Source organism: Gobio gobio, assembly GCF_949357685.1.
Source record: "Gobio gobio genome assembly, chromosome: 4".
Lineage (NCBI taxonomy): Eukaryota > Metazoa > Chordata > Actinopteri > Cypriniformes > Gobionidae > Gobio > Gobio gobio.
Genome location: NC_137100.1, coordinates 64,037,951 through 64,055,876, shown reverse-complemented (window position 1 = coordinate 64,055,876; position 17,926 = coordinate 64,037,951). Strand labels below are relative to the sequence as shown.

General features: G+C 40.2%; 1 protein-coding gene across 2 annotated transcripts in view; it reads right to left on the bottom strand.

The window, feature by feature from the left end:
• Positions 1 to 189: 189 nt before the first annotated feature.
• The window catches only part of fktn (fukutin), a 23,100-nt gene continuing 5,363 nt past the window's right edge, over positions 190 to 17,926 (bottom strand). For both annotated transcript variants that reach the window (XM_079813694.1, XM_079813695.1), the window contains exons 5-10: positions 15,925 to 16,202; positions 9,628 to 9,760; positions 7,053 to 7,182; positions 4,315 to 4,448; positions 2,644 to 2,768; positions 190 to 1,552 (exon numbers count right to left, since the gene is read on the bottom strand). In XM_079813694.1, coding sequence (XP_079669820.1) covers positions 1,339 to 1,552; positions 2,644 to 2,768; positions 4,315 to 4,448; positions 7,053 to 7,182; positions 9,628 to 9,760; positions 15,925 to 16,202 — 1,014 coding nt within the window. In that variant the 3' untranslated portion in view covers positions 190 to 1,338. The remainder of the gene's footprint in view (positions 1,553 to 2,643; positions 2,769 to 4,314; positions 4,449 to 7,052; positions 7,183 to 9,627; positions 9,761 to 15,924; positions 16,203 to 17,926) is intronic.

The window sequence follows — 17,926 nt, the reverse complement described above, 5'->3', positions numbered from 1 at the left end:
ATATTTCAGTTAGGACCTCCATTTAGGACAAAAGTTATTACAGAATAGGAAACGAGTATTAGAGAAGCATCCTAACTCGACATAAAATCATAAAAGCCGTCTTAATTTGAGTTTAGGACAACCCTACTGGTGTCAACTTCAAACCTTTTTGAAATCCGACGGTAAAAATCACAGTACAAATGCCTTTTTCAAGAATGGCGTACATTTATTAAGTCTACAAGACGAAGAGCAGCGACGTTTGATGGTGGAGAGACTTCCGGAGGACCCAGAGGATGTGCTGCGCTTTGATGATAAAGTACTTGTATAAGTAATTACAGAGTCCCACGACATTTTGCAGTTAGTTGATGAATTGCGACCAACATTACAGAGGCCAACGAGCCCTCACGGAGCACTACCTTTGTTTTGGTGCTTCTCCATTTTGATTTACCTCAGAAGCGGTTTGCGCGTTGTTGGTTGCCTGGTAACAGACCTGACAGTTGATTAACGAACTCGATGGAGCGGTTTAAGATTTCCAAACTACAGATAAGATGAGATTTAGTAAGATAGGATAAGAAAGATTTGCTTCTGTAATACTCCTAAATTAAAAAAAAAATCCTAAATTAACTTATATCTTAAGTTAAGATGGAAAGTTTCAGCCCCCGATGAAGTTTTCACCGTTTCCACTGATAAAAGCGGTGACCGTTAGCAGTTACACAACTTAGCTAATCATTGGTGTGCATCAAGGTTCAGTACTTCACCCCCTGCTCTTTTCACTCTTTTTGTTCGCTCAAAAGCATACGGCTTCTCCAATCACTGCTGTGCAGAATCAAGACATGTAGCTCAAACCGGATGACTCCATCTTAGCTTGTTTCTCTGCTTACTTTACATTTTAGTCTGGAACAAACATCTCCTTTTCAGCCTTTTAAAGACCGAATAATCCCTGCCAACCCATCAATCAACAACATTATAATCTGTGTTCCACAAGACTTTTAACACCAAGATGGCTCGGTACTTTACTGCCCACATCAACCTCTGATTAAAGTGTTTGACTAGGGAGGTAATGCTCCAGATCGGCCACACTTCCCTTTAGATTTAAGTGTCATCTATTAAAATAAGACATTTCAATTCGTCACTAGAGGTCTAAAAAGCCTATATAGTTCACACCAGTTTATTAACATTCAATAAAAAAAAACATCAGTACCTATTGCACATTCTGTACAGTCTATTTCTTCTCTGATGTTTCCATCAATGTTCTCATTGCTACAGTCACCAAAACATTTCCAGAGGGGCTTGCTTTCATGTTTGCTGTAGCAACACTGCATGACGCTTCCAGCAAAATACTGTAACTCCCATGATGCTTCAGTAAACTTGGACAACATCATCCCATTCCCTCACAGGCCAGACGCCGTTCTCCTGCACGTTGAACGGGGAGCTTTTCCAGTCCCAGGTTTTCACAGGAACGTTCCAGTTGGGTCCATAGTTGGCCGTCACATAGTCTCCGGTCTCACAGGGAACTTGGACCTTCAGCTCCATCAGCTCGGTCCAACACAGACTGAATCGTGGGAATGCGTATCTGGCAGGAAACAATATAAATATAAGACATTTTATGAAAGAAAAAACTGTTTTTCTCTAACTTTTAAAGGGTTAGTTCATCCAAAAATGAAAAGTCTGTCATTAATTCCTCACCCTCATGTCGTTCGACACCCGTAAGACCTCCGTTCATCTTCAGAACACAAATGAAGATATTTTAGTGTAAAGCTGATGCTGAGAAAGGCTTCAGATAGGCCTCCATTGGCATTCAGTACATTTACACTCACAAGACCCATAAAAGGCACTAAAAACGTTGTTACAAAGTCCATCTCACCACAGTGACTCTACAATAATTTTACGATGCGACGACAATAGTTTTTGTGCGCAAAAAAAAATCAAAATAACGACTTTATCCAACCTCTTCTTGTCTTCCGTGTGCCTCCACGACGCATGCGCGAGAATATGACGTAGATCCGGCGTTCGGGAATCCATGAAATGCACACTTTAGCCCCATTTTGAGAACTACGCCGAGACCTAAAGCACGATCAATGTAGAATTCAACAGCTTAGACACGCGCGTCTTCCTCTGCTTGAAAACAAATCGCTTCTGGGTCATGTGTCCGAACGCCGGATCTGCGTCATATTCTCGCGCATGCATCGTGGAGACACACACGGAAGACAAGAACAAGTTGGATAAAGGTGTTATTTTGATTTTTTTTTTAAAGCACAAAAACTATTGTCGTCGCTTTGTAAAATTATTGTAGAGTCACTGTGGTGAGATGGACTTTGTAACGACGTTTAAAGTGCCTTTTATGGGTCTTGTGAGTGTAAATGTACTGAATGCCAATGGAGGCCTATCTGAAGCCTTTCTCAGCATCAGCTTTACACTAAAATATCTTCATTTGTGTCTGAAGATGAACAGAGGTCTGACGGGTGTCGAATGACATTAATGTTAGAATTAATGACAGAATTTTCATTTTTGGGAGAACTAACCCTTTAACTAGTTAACCCTGGGTCACATTCATACAACACTCACTGTTATTGTGTGTTTAAGTGCAAACAAATCAAATAATAAATGACAGGTAAATTCATTTCTGACAAGCTTTTTTGATAAATTGATAATAGAAAAACTCACTTGAATTTTTTGCCACTCTTTGCCTGCGTGCCTCCATTCCAGACAATGTCACCTTCATCATAAAAGAAGAAAATGTCCAGTTTCACATCGTTTCCCTGAAAGGAGAGCTCCAAACTGTCCTCCACCTGAAATTTACATAAATGAAGGGTGAAAAATAGAACAATAAAGTCAATACAACCAATCTTAGTAAGCATTGTGATGCATCTTTGATGACAATTTAAACACGGCCAACACAGTAGCATATTATAATGCATTACTTTAACATTAAAAAGACATTATCTAAACTAAAGTTCATCTGTAAGGTATATACTGAGTGTTTATTGTACTGAACTGAATGTATGCTCGTTAAAAAAGTGTAGGCAGGATTCATTTTATTACTGTATCAGGTTTTTTTGGGAGGGAATTCAGAGAATGTGCTTGATTGTCACAATGTACAAAAACATGAACAATTGCAGAGTTTGATTTTGGGCTGAAATATTGGGAGTGACATGTTTTCTCAATAACTGAATAGCAGCTCTCTATGCAATATAGTAATGAAAATTTAAACATTTACTTGCAAAAATCATAATGAATTGAAGGAACACATGACTGGTATAACACATATGACGTAACTTGACGGAATATATTTACTGTAATGTAAATAGTTGAGGTTAACTGTTTCCCTGCCAGCGTTGTTTATAAAAAGTTGCCAGCCACCGCCAGCATTTTTGATCATTTTCACAAAAATTGCATGGAATTTTTTGTATGAATATATGAACAATATATCAAAAGAACGAACAGACCCTCTGCTTTTAAACAAAACATTTTTGATTCTAGCTTAATTAATTTTTTTTATATCAACACTTGAATATGGGTTAGCTTCATAAATAAGCAACATTTTGAACAAAAAGCTGAGAAAATCGTGTTTTTGTCAAATACTCAAACGAGTCATTTTGTCAAATGATCAAACACAGATGAAGTAGATGCAGTCCATCAACACCCCAAAGCTTCACAGTCCTAGAGCTCGTCCTGGGACGACATTTCATTCAGTAACGTACTAACATTAGGCACTTTTGATTTATTTGTTGTTTAATGTAGACGATTGCTTGTTTCTGCTTCTTCTTCGCCTGTGTTTTGATCAGGAGATTCTGTACTCGTTCAGAAGATGTGTAATAGTGCCCTCTACTGTATAACAGTAGAAAAATTTCAGTCAATGTCGGGGAAAGAGTTAATAGTTTAAAGTTTAAAGAGATATTTCACCCAAAAATTCTAAATATCTACTTTTGTGTTCAACAGAAGATAGAAACACAACTTGAGGGTGAGTAATATTTTTGGGTGAACTGTCCCTTTAAAGTGAACCCCTAACTAAAATATGAATTGTGTTTGAAGTAACAGAGCAGCAGAATTAAAGCTGATCTGGTTTATGGTAAAATTAAAACTAGGATCAAAACAAACTGTTTAATATGCATCTTAACTGGTACAACATGTTCACAGAGTTTTTATATCTAGAACACTGAGTCCTCTTGCTCTTCTGAGGTGCAATACTCGTCAGGCAGAAATACTGAGAAAGAACAAAGTCCCTTTCAGGGACAGTCTGTTCACTCGGCGGCCATATTTGCAACACCTCAGGGAGGGTGTTTTTTAGTCCTATCTACTTGAATGGGGGAATCCTGAAATCTCAAAACTCCTTACCTTCCCGAACTTGTGTTTCAGTGGGAGACCAGCCTTCTGAAATGCCTGAGTAATGTCATGCCTATAATCTTTGATCCAAATGCCCAGATCAACGTCTTTACTGTAGGGAATGATATTACACTGCCTGTACCAACCTGTGGGAAAGGGGAGAGAAGAGGAAGAGTGTTATTTGATCAAATTACGGGCCAAACACTGAAAGTGCATCTGTTAAAGGGCTGTTAAAATTGTCACTTTTTGAGGGGGAGCAAAAACGTGCCGTTTTTGTGTGTGTCTCTTTAAATGCAAATGAGCTGCTGCTTCCGGCCCCCTTTCTAGAAGAGGGTGGAGCTTCAAGAGCTCTTAGCAGCTCTGATCATAGATACACATAATAAAGGCTAGATGTCTTACGGCGGAGTCTCTAACGTCATCACTGGCGGCCATCTTGTCTCTAACGTCGTCACCGGCAGCCATCTTGTCACAGGCAAGCTTTCTGGCGGGCTCTGTGGTTCCTGATGTAAGGTGAGTGATCTGACAAACACAAATACTCTTATCTCGCTGAAATCTGGACGGATTTACAAATGGTTTGGTTTCTTACAAACGTTATTAACGTGGCTGTAATTCTGGATGAACAAATTATGAATAATTATTCATAAGTATGCAGTGTCATAACTACATCTCTGACGTTTATAACAAACCAAACAGTTTGAAAATCGGTAGATAATTAAGCAAGTTATGGTTATTTAAAAAGTGTTAAAACACCATTAAAACAATGTTACGAGTGAGCGAGCCGAATGTGACAAAATGGCCGCCAGGTGCGGACGTCGACCTCCATTGGCCAGCAGCGCGGACGAGACATCTAGCCTTTATTATGTATATCTATGACTCTGATTACCTCACACAGACACACTCTGCTTCTTCACCTGTGTTTTGATCAGGAGATTGTGTACTCTTTCAGAAGATGTGTAATAGCGCCCCCTACCGTATAACAGTGAAATCCGGAAGTTTTTAGTTGAGTTTAAAGGGATAGTACACCCCCAAAAAAATAATTAATTCATTTTCTTTCTTCTGGCGAACACAAAAGTAGATATTTTGAAGAATGTTGCTAACCAAAAGGTTTCTGGTCCCCATTGACTTCCATAGTGTTTGTTTTCAGATTATGGGGCCCAATTTGGAATAACTTGAAGGTGAGGAAATGACAAAATGTACATTTTTGGGTGAACTATCCCTTTAAAGTGAATTGTGTTTGAAGTAACAGATCAGCAGGATTAAAGAATATGGTCAAATTAAAACCAGGATCAAAACAAATTATTTAATATGCATCTTAATTGGTACAATTGAGCCCTGCCAATGGTGTGCTCCCAGACCCAACATCTTGATGTGGCTAGTATGAGGCGCTATTACGCATCTTCTGAATGAGGGCAGAATCTCCTGATCAAGCAAAGAAGACAAGTGATCGTATGTAATCATATGCATATGTAAAATAACATGATCATCAACATTAAACAGCATATAAATCAAAACTATCAAATGTTACTGAATGAACTGTTGCTCTAGAACTGAAGCTTTGGGGTGTTGATGGACTCCATCTGTGTTTGATCATCGCTCTGAATCTGGACTTAATCTTTGACAAAAACGTGACTCTCTCAGCTTTTTGTTCAAAATGTTGTTTTTTATGTATCTTACCCATATTTAAGTGTTGATAAAAAAGGACTGCATGAAGCTAGAATAAAACTTTTTTTTTTCTTTAAATGCAGAAGGTCTGCTCTTTATTTTGATATATTGCACTGTAAAAAAAAAATCAGGTCTCCAATTGAAAATTTTCTAGTGAGCGATCACATCTAATTTGTTCAGTTGTCCAAACTGAATTTCTTGAATTTTAATTGAATTAAATTGCATCAATTCACAGAAATTCAATTTGGCCGACTGAAAAATTTAGATGTGATCGCTCACTAGAAAATTTTCAATTGGAGACCTGATTTTTTTTTACAGTGCATGTTCAGATATTCACACAAAAAAATATTCTATGGGCCATTAAATTTTTGTGAAAATTATCAAAAACCCTGGCGGTGGCTGGCAACTTTTTTTTCCTGGCGGGGAAAGAGTTAATAGTTTGGCCTAAAATAATGAAACTAATCTTTATGTTCATGATAGTGTTTTTGTGTCGGCCATACTGGATGTCAGCCATTTTGAATGAAATCCTTTATTTTACAAATGCATTGGTGTACTGTTTTATGAAAATTGTCATTTTTATTAAACTGAACTCATTGGATCTCCACCAAATGTGTCTCAGATCTGTTTTAAATGAACATGCTGGGCAAAAATCATCAAAAGGTTTTTGACACACCGAACCATTCTTGTGTGCAACACTGCCATCTATTTGCCAAAAGAAAGCAGTTTTATAATATAAGATATATTGCTTATGGATTTTAACCTGCCTGTACTGCTATATTATGTATCAAAGCATCATATTAGAATGATTTCTGAAGGAACATGTGACACTGAAGACGGGAGTAATGATGCTGAAAATTCAGCACATTTTATTTTTTGAAATATATTGACATAGAAAACAGTTATTTTAAATTGTAATAATATTTCACAATATAGTTGATACAGTTGTTACTGTGTTTTAGATCAAATAAATGCCACGGTAAGCAGAAGAGACTTCTCTTAAAAACACTAAAAATCATAATTATTCCAAACTTTTGGCTGTGATTAATTGTATTTAAAAGCAGTTCAATGTGATTTTCAGAGCTTCTTACCGAGACAGGTTCCACTGCTGAGCCAGAAAGGGACTCCGAGCACAGAGAGCACTTTGGAAGCGAGATGAAGCAGACTTTTAGCCCTCATCCTAAAGTCCACAGCCTCTGCAGACGTGTCTTCTGGATACAGCTGCACAACATTATTTTCACACTCAGCCCAATAGACATGCATCGCTTAAACCAGACAAAACAGATCAGTTAGAGCTGCACGATTCGGGATAAAGTGAGAATCACCACAGAGATCACGATTCATCCACGATTGTGAATAAACAGCTAAACAAAATAACGTAGTTTACTAGAGATTCTGATAAAATGTTAATTGCTGCAGTCAATTTAATAACATATTTAATTACAGGGCTTGATGCGTCATTTTCCTAAGGAGCACCTGTGATTCTGCTTTCATTTTAATTTTAGTTCAACATTTTAGTAATTTATTGATATTTTTACAAATGTCTGTTTAGTTTTTTTTATACATTTTTATGTCAGTTCTCGTTTGGTACATCAGGTTTATGAAAGGTTCATTACAGGGATTCAGCCCCCCCTAAACTTCTGTCCAGCCTGCCTAAAAATGTGTGAGAACTAGGGATGCCACAATTCTCAATATAATATTGAACCGTTCGGTACGGCATTCACGGTTCAATACACGCTTGTGAATTGCGGTTTTTCGGTTTTGCATTTAATTAAGTATTTTTCTACAAATTCTATCATTTGCCTCCATCCCAATATACTGAACAACGCGACATACATTCACATCACACGTTAGTGGTGGAGTTATACTCACGGAACACTATAGTTATTCACAATCACGAAAGTTCATTATTTGCATGCGTTTTAAAGCCTTGCCGGCGTGTGCGCGGTTTTAACATGCGCTTCTCCGAGCGTGCGCACTAAACGCCTGTCAAACACGTGAATACTGGACTAATCGTCTTACTGCGCTAATACTGTCAAATACACACAAGGTTAACATAAACACAGTCGGTTATGTCTAAAGTGAAAGTAAAATCGGTGTGTCTGTATATTAGATGCACGCAGGTCTTACATTGACAGCGGCGCAGCCTGAACACGCCGTCCTTAAAGGGACAGTTCACCTCTAAAATTATGTCATTATTTACTCACTCTAATATTGTTCCAAACCTGTATTCATTTCTCATTTTTGAGTGAACTATCCATTTAATGTTAATACAACAACAAAAGACAAAGAGAAAATCACTCACTGCTCTTGACTGAAAAACTTTAATACAGTAGCTTTAATAAGAATCAGTGTATATTTTATAGTGAAGTCTATGTAGTTTTATTTTTACATTTATTCATTCAATTTCATACTTAAATGCTGCTGTACAGCTCTGAGCTGCCAGTGTAAATATATATATTATATTATACAATACACTAGGAATGTGTACAAGGGTTTTTTTTAAAGTAAAGTTTTAAGTTTAAGTAAGGTTTTTCAATTCTTTTAAGTAAAATAAAGAAAGACTATTGCAATTAAAAAATAGTCTTTTTTCTCCTTAACCTCTTGCTGTTCCTGTCGCTTAAGAATAGAATAACAAAAAACTGATGTGACAAGCCATCAGAACCGAACCGAACCGAAAACCGTGGTTAAAAACCGAGGTATGTATTGAACCGTGGACTAACTGTATTGTTGCATCTCTAGTGAGAACGTCTTTTAATCAGCATTAATCCGCGTGTTCTTCAATCCGTAGCGGCGTCGAATAGAGCGCACGTGAGAAGCAGAGGTGTGTGCGTTGTTCTGAGCTCTCATTGGTCTGTCACCGCTCGTCAATGTCAAAATATTTGAGAAAACCAATCAAATCAGAGTAGGCGGGCTTTATGTTCAGAGATGCTGCTGAGGCCAAGCGCGAATTTTAGCAGCGCGACTCGACGTCAAGTGCGAGATATGAAGCTAAACTAAACGTTTCATTTTCGACAGCTGCTTCTTTAAGTCCAAAATGTTAAACAAATGACAAAAATATTCAGACTTTTGTCTAATTTCGCCATTTTGATTTGAAATAGGCCTATGTAATGTCATTGTTAATATTTCTTGTTTGTTAATTATATTATAAAAGTAATATTAGTAATAAATGTGTGCGTATTGTAAATGAATAATTCCATGTGTAGCTCTCAGTAATTAAAAAAGCTAAACTTTTTTCAGCCTGTATTGGGCATAAGATTAATAATAAATGTGTGCATTTTGCGAATTAATTTAATAAATTTAGTTACCTAGCTTTCAGAACATCTTAAAATGCAAATATGTAGATCATAAAAATCGACATTCTTGAAGGGCCATGCCCCACAAACCTCACATTTGGGATCTCAGTGATTATAAACCTGCCTATATTGTTTGATTAAGGGATGTACACTATGGTCATGCAGAATAAGGCATTAATATTTGCTTTATAAGTATAAGTAATAATAAACAGCCAAATATCCTAATATGCATACTAATAAGCTACTAGTTCATAATGAGAATTGGACCCTAAACTAAAGTGTTTTTTTGGTGGGGGGTTTTCAAATCCTAGAATCGCCCCTGGCCCATTAAGATAATCAAACATTTATATTTCCCATCAAACATCAGTACCTGAAAGAAAGCCTTGGCTTCTCTACTGCGACACTCCAGAAAGCGACTGCTGGAAAACTCTCGGAGGAAACCAGAGAAGTTTTTGGGGATTCTTACATCAAGCCCGTCGAGAGTGGTCAGAATGAGCTCTGGCCTGGAAAAGTGATAGGATTAAACAATGAATGTCTTCCCATACACCTCTCATTCACATCTGTAGCGTGCAAGTTAATACGCAAGATAATATAATACATAATTAACTACCCTAACTATTTGAGAAAGTATTTGATACCATATTCTTCCTCATATCAACATTCTTCACATTACTTTCACATTTAGGTTTAAGGACACAAGACATTTAAATGTACGATCTTTGACTTTTTTGTTTTTTGTTGTTGTTTTGAAACAACTTGTAATTGCTTAGATGATATATCTATGATTATATTTGTTAATGCTAGGCAAAAATTCATTTTATGTGTTCATTTTAGTTTCCTTTTTGGGCAAACAGGAAAATAACTTTGCACATTACATATAAGTCTTTTGTAACCGCACAAACTGTCAAAAAAGATGTAAATTATGTGTCTTTGTGTTAAAATGTTCACTTGCCCAAAATAAATAAAAAAAATAATAAAAATAAAAATTTTGTAGTGGTGTTTGTTGTTATTGTTCTGTTATCTAACGTTTGTGTATTAGGACCCCCTTGAAAACGAGACGATGCATATCAAGGGGTTTATGCTAATAAATATAATTTGTTACAATATCACACTCACACTATCGTTCAAAGGTTTGGGATAAGTATAATTTTTAATGTTTAATGTCTCTTCTGCTCACAAATGATGCATTTATTTGATTAAAAAATACAGCGAAATATTATTACAATTTAAAAGAAGTGTTTTATATTTGAATATATTGTAAAATGTAATTTATTCCTGTGATCAAAGCTGTATTTTCAGCATCATTACTCCAGTCTTCAGTGTCACATGACCCTTCAGAAATCATTCTGATATGAGCATAGGCGTAATTTCCGGGTGGGACATGTCCCCACCACTTTTTAAAAGTAATTGAAAAATAGATTGCGGAAGGTGTGTATTAAAGCAAAAGCACGATCTACAAATCGTCCTTCTTCATAATCGCCATTATTATTAATGGAAGGAGACGTGCGTGTGTTCCAAGCACTGATGGCAAGGAAAGCGGCACAATACTTGAGCGGTGTTTCTTCTGGTGTTTCTCTCTCTTATCTGCTTCAAGCTCTTGATAAATGATGCCATTATATATTCTATTGTTTTTATGAGTTTAATAAAGATCTGTCTCGTCTTCTGTCCAAACACACCATCATCTGTAAAGAATAATCCACTTACGAACGCCAGGTTATTGTGACGCATTGCTGCCACATACAGAGACGAGCGAAATGCTTGAATTTGATGGTGGTCACTCAAAGGTTTCTTTTTACCACTTTGTTATTTTGGCTCGGAATTTCGTTTGTTGGAAATATGAATTGAATTTAGAAATGCTTTTGAAATGAAAAACTTTGCGTTTAATAAACAAAATAGGCCTATATTTTTTTAATGAAGACAGCGTTTGGAGTGGAGTGCAAAATAATCTGTTCCCTGAATCCACGGCCTTTGCTGTTATTGTGAGTGTACACAAATAAAAGTAGACAGTTTACTGTTTATTATAATTATATCTTGCACTTATCTGTATGCCTAAAAATGACAGTATTGTGAGTTGTTTCCGCTGTCATAAAGGAAAAAATCCATCAGAAGGCGCCGACGACTTCATCGGACAGAGGGTTAAAGAAAACGTAGCCTATTTAGTTTCATAGTTAGGCTATGTTTAAATATTATATTTTTTTTATTTCATATGTTGATTATGATAAATGAGCAGCATGAGTAAGGCTATAATCAGATGCGCATATGTCTGGGGACATGGATTTTGATCACTACATTGAATTTTGTTTTATAGAAAGTCCATCCATCCATCCATCTTCTTCCGCTTATCCGGGGCCGGGTCGCGGGGGCAGCAGTCTAAGCCGAGATGCCTAGACTTCCCTCTCCCCAGACACTTCCTCTAGCTCTTCCGGGGGGACACCGAGGCGTTCCAAGGCCAGCCGGGAGACATAGTCCCTCCAGCGTGTCCTCGGTCTTCCCCGGGGCCTCCTCCCGGTTGGACATGCCCGAAACACCTTCCCGGGAAGGCGTTCAGGAGGCATCCGGAACAGATGCCCGAGCCACCTCAGCTGTCCCCTCTCGATGTGGAGGAGCAGCGGCTCTACTCCGAGTTCCTCCCGAGTGACTGAGCTCCTCACCCTATCTCTAAGGGAGCGCCCAGCCACCCTGCGGAGAAAGCTCATTTCGGCCGCCTGTATCCGGGATCTTGTCCTTTCGGTCATGACCCAAAGCTCATGACCATAGGTGAGAGTAGGAACGTAGATTGACCGGTAAATCGAGAGCTTCGCCTTACGGCTTAGCTCTTTCTTCACCACGACAGACCGGTACATCGACCGCATTACTGCAGAAGCTGCACCGATCCGTCTGTCAATCTCCCGTTCCATCCTCCCCTCACTCGTGAACAAGACCCCTAGATACTTAAACTCCTCCACTTGGGGCAGGAACTCTCCACCAACCTGGAGTGGGCAAGCCACCCTTTTCCGACTGAGGACCATGGCCTCGGATTTGGAGGTGCTGATCCCCATCCCAGCCGCTTCACACTCGGCTGCAAACCGTCCCAATGCATGCTGAAGGTCCTGGTTAGAAGGGGCCAACACGACAACGTCATCCGCAAAGAGCAGAGACGAAACCGTGTGGTCCCCAAACCTGACACCTTCCGGCCCTTGGCTGCGCCTAGAAATTCTGTCCATAAAAATTATGAACAGAACCGGCGACAAAGGGCAGCCCTGCCGGAGTCCAACATGCACCGGGAACAAGTCTGACTTACTGCCGGCAATGCGGACCAAACTCCTGCTTCGGTCATACAGGGACCGGACAGCCCTCAGCAAAGGACCCCGGACCCCATATTCCCCCAGCACCCTCCACAGGATGCCGCGAGGGACACAGTCGAATGCCTTCTCCAAATCCACAAAACAAATGTGGACTGGTTGGGCAAACTCCCATGAACCCTCCAGCACCCTGTAGAGGGTATAGAGCTGGTCCAGTGTTCCGCGACCAGGACGAAAACCACACTGTTCCTCCTGAATCCGAGGTTCCACTATCGGCCGGATTCTCCTCTCCAGTACCCTGGCATAGACTTTCCTGGGGAGGCTGAGAAGTGTGATCCCCCTATAGTTGGAACACACCCTCCGGTCCCCCTTCTTAAAAAGAGGGACCACCACCCCGGTCTGCCATCCCAGAGGCACTGTCCCCGACCGCCACGCGATGCTGCAGAGGCGTGTCAGCCAAGACAGCCCCACAACATCCAGAGACTTGAGGTACTCAGGGCGGATCTCATCCACCCCCGGTGCCTTGCCACCGAGGAGTTTCTTGACCACCTCGGTGACTTCAGCCCGGGTGATGGACGAGTCCTCCTCTGAGCCCCCAGCCTCTGCTTCCTCAATGGAAGACGTGACGGCGGGATTGAGGAGATCCTCGAAGTATTCCTTCCACCGTCCGACAACATCCCCAGTCGAGGTCAACAGCCGCCCATCGCCACTGTAAACAGCGTTGGTAGGGCACTGCTTCCCCCTCCTGAGGCGCCGGACGGTTTGCCAGAATCTCTTCGAGGCCAGCCGATAGTCTTTTTCCATGGCCTCACCGAACTCCTCCCAGGCCCGAGTTTTTGCCTCCACGACCACCCGGGCTGCAGTCCGTTTAGCCTGTCGGTACCTGTCAGCTGCCTCAGGAGTCCCACAAGCCAGCCAGGCCCGATAGGACTCCTTCTTCAGCTTGACGGCATCCCTTACTTCCGGTGTCCACCACCGGGTTCGGGGATTGCCGCCTTGACAGGCACCGGAGACCTTGCGGCCACAGCTCCGAGCAGCCGCTTTGACAATGGAGGTGGAGAACATGGTCCACTCGGACTCAATATCTCCAGCCTCCCTCGGGATCCGGTCGAAGCTCTGCCGGAGGCAGGAGTTGAAGATCTCTCTGACAGGAGACTCGGCCAAACGTTCCCAGCAGACCCTCACAGTACGTTTGGGTCTACCGAGTCTATCCAGCTTCCTCCCCCGCCATCGGATCCAACTCACCACCAGGTGGTGATCAGTTGACAGCTCCGCCCCTCTCTTCACCCGAGTGTCCAAGACATACGGCCGCAGATCAGATGAAACGACCACAAAGTCGATCATTGACCTACGACCTAGGGTGTCCTGGTGCCATGTGCACTGATGGACACCCTTATGCTTGAACATGGTGTTCGTTATGGACAAACTGTAACTAGCACAGAAGTCCAATAACTGAACACCACTCGGGTTCAGATCAGGGGGGCCGTTCCTCCCATCACGCCCCTCCAGGTTTCACTGTCATTGCCCACGTGGGCGTTGAAGTCCCCCAGTAGAACGACGGAGTCCCCAGTCGGAGCACTTTCCAGCACCCCTCCCAGGGACACCAAGAAGGTCGGGTACTCCGCACTGCCGTTCGGCCCATAGGCACAAACGACAGTGAGAGACCTATCCCCGAGCCGAAGCCGCAGGGAAACGACCCTCTCGTTCACCGGGGTAAACTCCAACACATGGCAGCAGAGCTGGGGGGCTATAAGCAAACCCACACCAGCCCGCCCCCTCTCACCATGGGCAACTCCAGAGTGGTAAAGAGTCCATCCCCTCTCGAGGAGTGTGGTTCCAGAGCCCAAGCCATGCGTGGAGGTGATTCCGACTATCTCTAGTCGGAACCTCTCAACCTCACGCACAAGCTCAGGCTCTTTCCCCGCCAGCGAGGTGACATTCCATGTCCCAAGAGCCAGTTTCCGTGTCCAGGGATCGGGTCGTCTAGGCCCCCGCCTTCGACTGCTGCCCGATTCGCTTTGCACCGGCCCCTTACGGTCCCTCCCGTGAGTGGTGGGCCCACGGGAAGGTGTCCCCACGTCGCTCCTTTGGGCTGAGCCCGGCCGGACCCCGTGGGGGAAGGCCCGGCCACCAGGCGCTCGCATACGAGCCCCAACCCCAGGCCTGGCTCCAGGGTGGGGCCCCGGCTGCGCCATACCGGGCGACGTCACGGTCCTCCTTCTTTTTGTCATCATAAGGGGTTTGTGAACTGCTCTTAGTGCTCTTTTTTATAGAAAGTCTTTCTTTAAAATTAATTTTGTTTTGCATAAATTGTATTTTAATTTTGATCAATATTTAATCAACTATTTGGCTGTTTATTTAATAAATAAGAAGCAAGATCATCTGGAATGGATTGACGTTTGTAACTGGCCTGTTTCCGCGGTCTTTGAGTAAGGCTAAAAAATATATGTCTATTAACGACATAAGATCTTGTTATTACGACATACTTGAGTGGAAAAAAAATGCGTCACCTGTAAATGTGAAAAAAATGTTTCCATTGCAGTTTTGCGAAAATTTCCTTTTTCGAATTGCAGGAAAAACCACCTCATGCGAGCGCAAACACTTTTTTGCGAATAATGGGAGTTTTTGCGAAATTGACGCGTTTCCATGGCCGTATTTTCAATTCGCAATTTCAATTTGCGCAATTTTGGAAACTCGGCTACTCACACAAGAATTGTGCAATTAATGAATACGCTGCAGCTGAACTGACTATGAAATGGTAAGTTCCCCATATTTATCTTGCGTATTTTGATTTATATTAGGCTAACGTTACCCTAGATGTGTTGTGAATGTTACGTTTTGCTTATTGGATGCTTATAGAATCATTTGTGAATGTGATGCATGTGTACATCAAAGTGAAAATTAAGTGCATTTCCAACTCTGAACTCAGTCCCCAAGTAAATTCGGTTATTAAATAAACACATAGCAAAACGAGTTGTGCTGTGTCCCCACCACTTTTCAAAGCAAAGTTACGCCACTGAATAAGAGGATTTGCTGCTCAAAAACATTTCTGATTATCAATATTGAAAATGTTTAAATTTTATTTTAGGATTCTTTGATGAACAGAAAGTTAAAAGCACATCATTTGTTTGAAATAGAATCTTTTGTAACATTATAAATGTCTTTACTCTCACTTTTGATTAATTGAATGCATCCTTGATGAATAAAAGTATTAATTTTCTTAAAGTAGTGCACAGTATATGTGCCTGTATTCGAGTTTGTATGCAGGTATTAGTGATTTTTACTGTTTGATTTTGTCCTTTTCATAATTTCTGGAAACAGGAACACAGATGGAAAACATTTAAGCACTTGTCATTTGTGTGCACATGCAATAATCATAGTGTCACCTGTCAAACGCCCCGGCATGACGGCCAAAGTCCAGTTTCCCGAAGGAGGCGAAGGACCGGTCCATGCTGTCTTTGAGCCGGAGCGGGCCGTGCCAGAGGTACTTCCCACTGCGCTCGTACAGAACCACCACATGAACCAGGCGGCTGTTAAAGCGGAACAGGAAGTGCAGCGGGATTTCTTTGGCCGTCAGATCGTCCATGCTAGTCAGTCTGGGATCTTTCCCACGAATCTCCATCAGCTCCAGACCGCGCTCAGCTGCCGCATCCAATAGGGCGGCCTGCACAAACACAGAGGAGCATTATTAGTCTATTCTTGTGTTAAACTGATGTTAAAATCAACTTGGTGTGGGTCATTTTATGATTTACAGCCCACTCTTAAGGTATTTTCTCCATTCATTTTCATGAATTTCCATTCATTCCCACAGGGATTGAAAAAAACCTGTTAAAATACATGAGTCAAACCAATCAAATACGAAGTAAATCAAGACATAAACTTTGATATGAAATAAGATATTTAAAAATAGGACAAAAAATACAAAGGTACAAGACTGCACTTCATGGCTTTAATTGATGGAGAATGTAAAACTACTCATTTAAAAATGTTGATTATATATAAATAATATATTAAGTTAATTGCAAAATGCATATTATAATATATATATATATATATATATATATATATATATATATATATATATTTATTAGGGCTGTCAATGTTAATGCGTTTAAAAAATCCTTAAAGCAATAAAAATAAAAGCAGTTTTACAGCCCATTCTTAAAGCATTTCCTCCATTCATTTCTCCCACAGGGATTGAAAAAAAAGTCAAACCAATCAAATACGAAGTAAATCACAACATAAATTTTGATATGAAGCAATAAGATATTAGAAAATATAAGAAGATAGGACAAAAAGGTACAAAACTGTGCACTTCACCGCTTTAGTGAGGGAAAGAACTACAATCCCATGAAGCATTGCAAACAGCATAATTGATGGAGAAATGTAAAACTACTCATTTAAAAATGTTGATTACATATATAAAAATAATTATATAATATATATATATATATATATATATATATATATATTGCATTCTGCAATTAATTAATTTATATATATATATATATATTTTAGGGATGCCACAATTCTCAATATAATATTGAACCGTTCCGTACGGCATTCACGGTTCAATACGCGCTTGTGAATTGCGTTTTTTCCGGTTTCGCATTTAATTAATTATTTTTCTACAAATTCTATAATTTGCCTCCATCCCAATACTAAACAACGCGACATACATTCACATCACACGTTAATGTTAGAGTTATACTCACAGAACACTATAGTTATTCACAATCACCAAAGTTCATTATTTGCATGCGTTTTAAAGCCTTGCCGGCTCATTCGCGTGTGCGGTTTTAACATGCGCTTTTCAGAGCGCGCGCACTAAACGTCTGTCAAACACGTGATTACTGGACTAAGTAGTCGTCTTACTACTTACTACTTACTAATACACACAAGGTTAACATAAACACAGGTTATGTCTAAACTGAAAGTAAAATCGCGTGTGTCTGTATATTAGATGCGTGCAGGTCTTAAACTGACTGCAGCGCAGACAGTGAACACGCGGTCCTTAAAGGGACAGTTCACCTATAAAATTATGTCATTATTTACTCACTCTAATATTTTTTCAAACCTGTATTAATTTCTCGATGACAGAATTTTCAGTTTTGAGTGAAATATCCCTTTAATGTTAATACAACAACAAAAGACAAAGAGAAAATCACTCACTGCTCTTGACTGAAAAACTAATACAGTAGCTTTAATAAGAATCAGTGTATATTTTATAGTGAAGTCTATGTAGTTTTATTTTTACATTCATTCATTCAATTTCATACTTAAATGCTGCTGTACAGCTCTGAGCTGCCAGTGTAAATCTTTATATATATATATATTTTATATTTTACAACACACTGGAATGTGTACAAGGGTTTTTTTAAGTAAAGT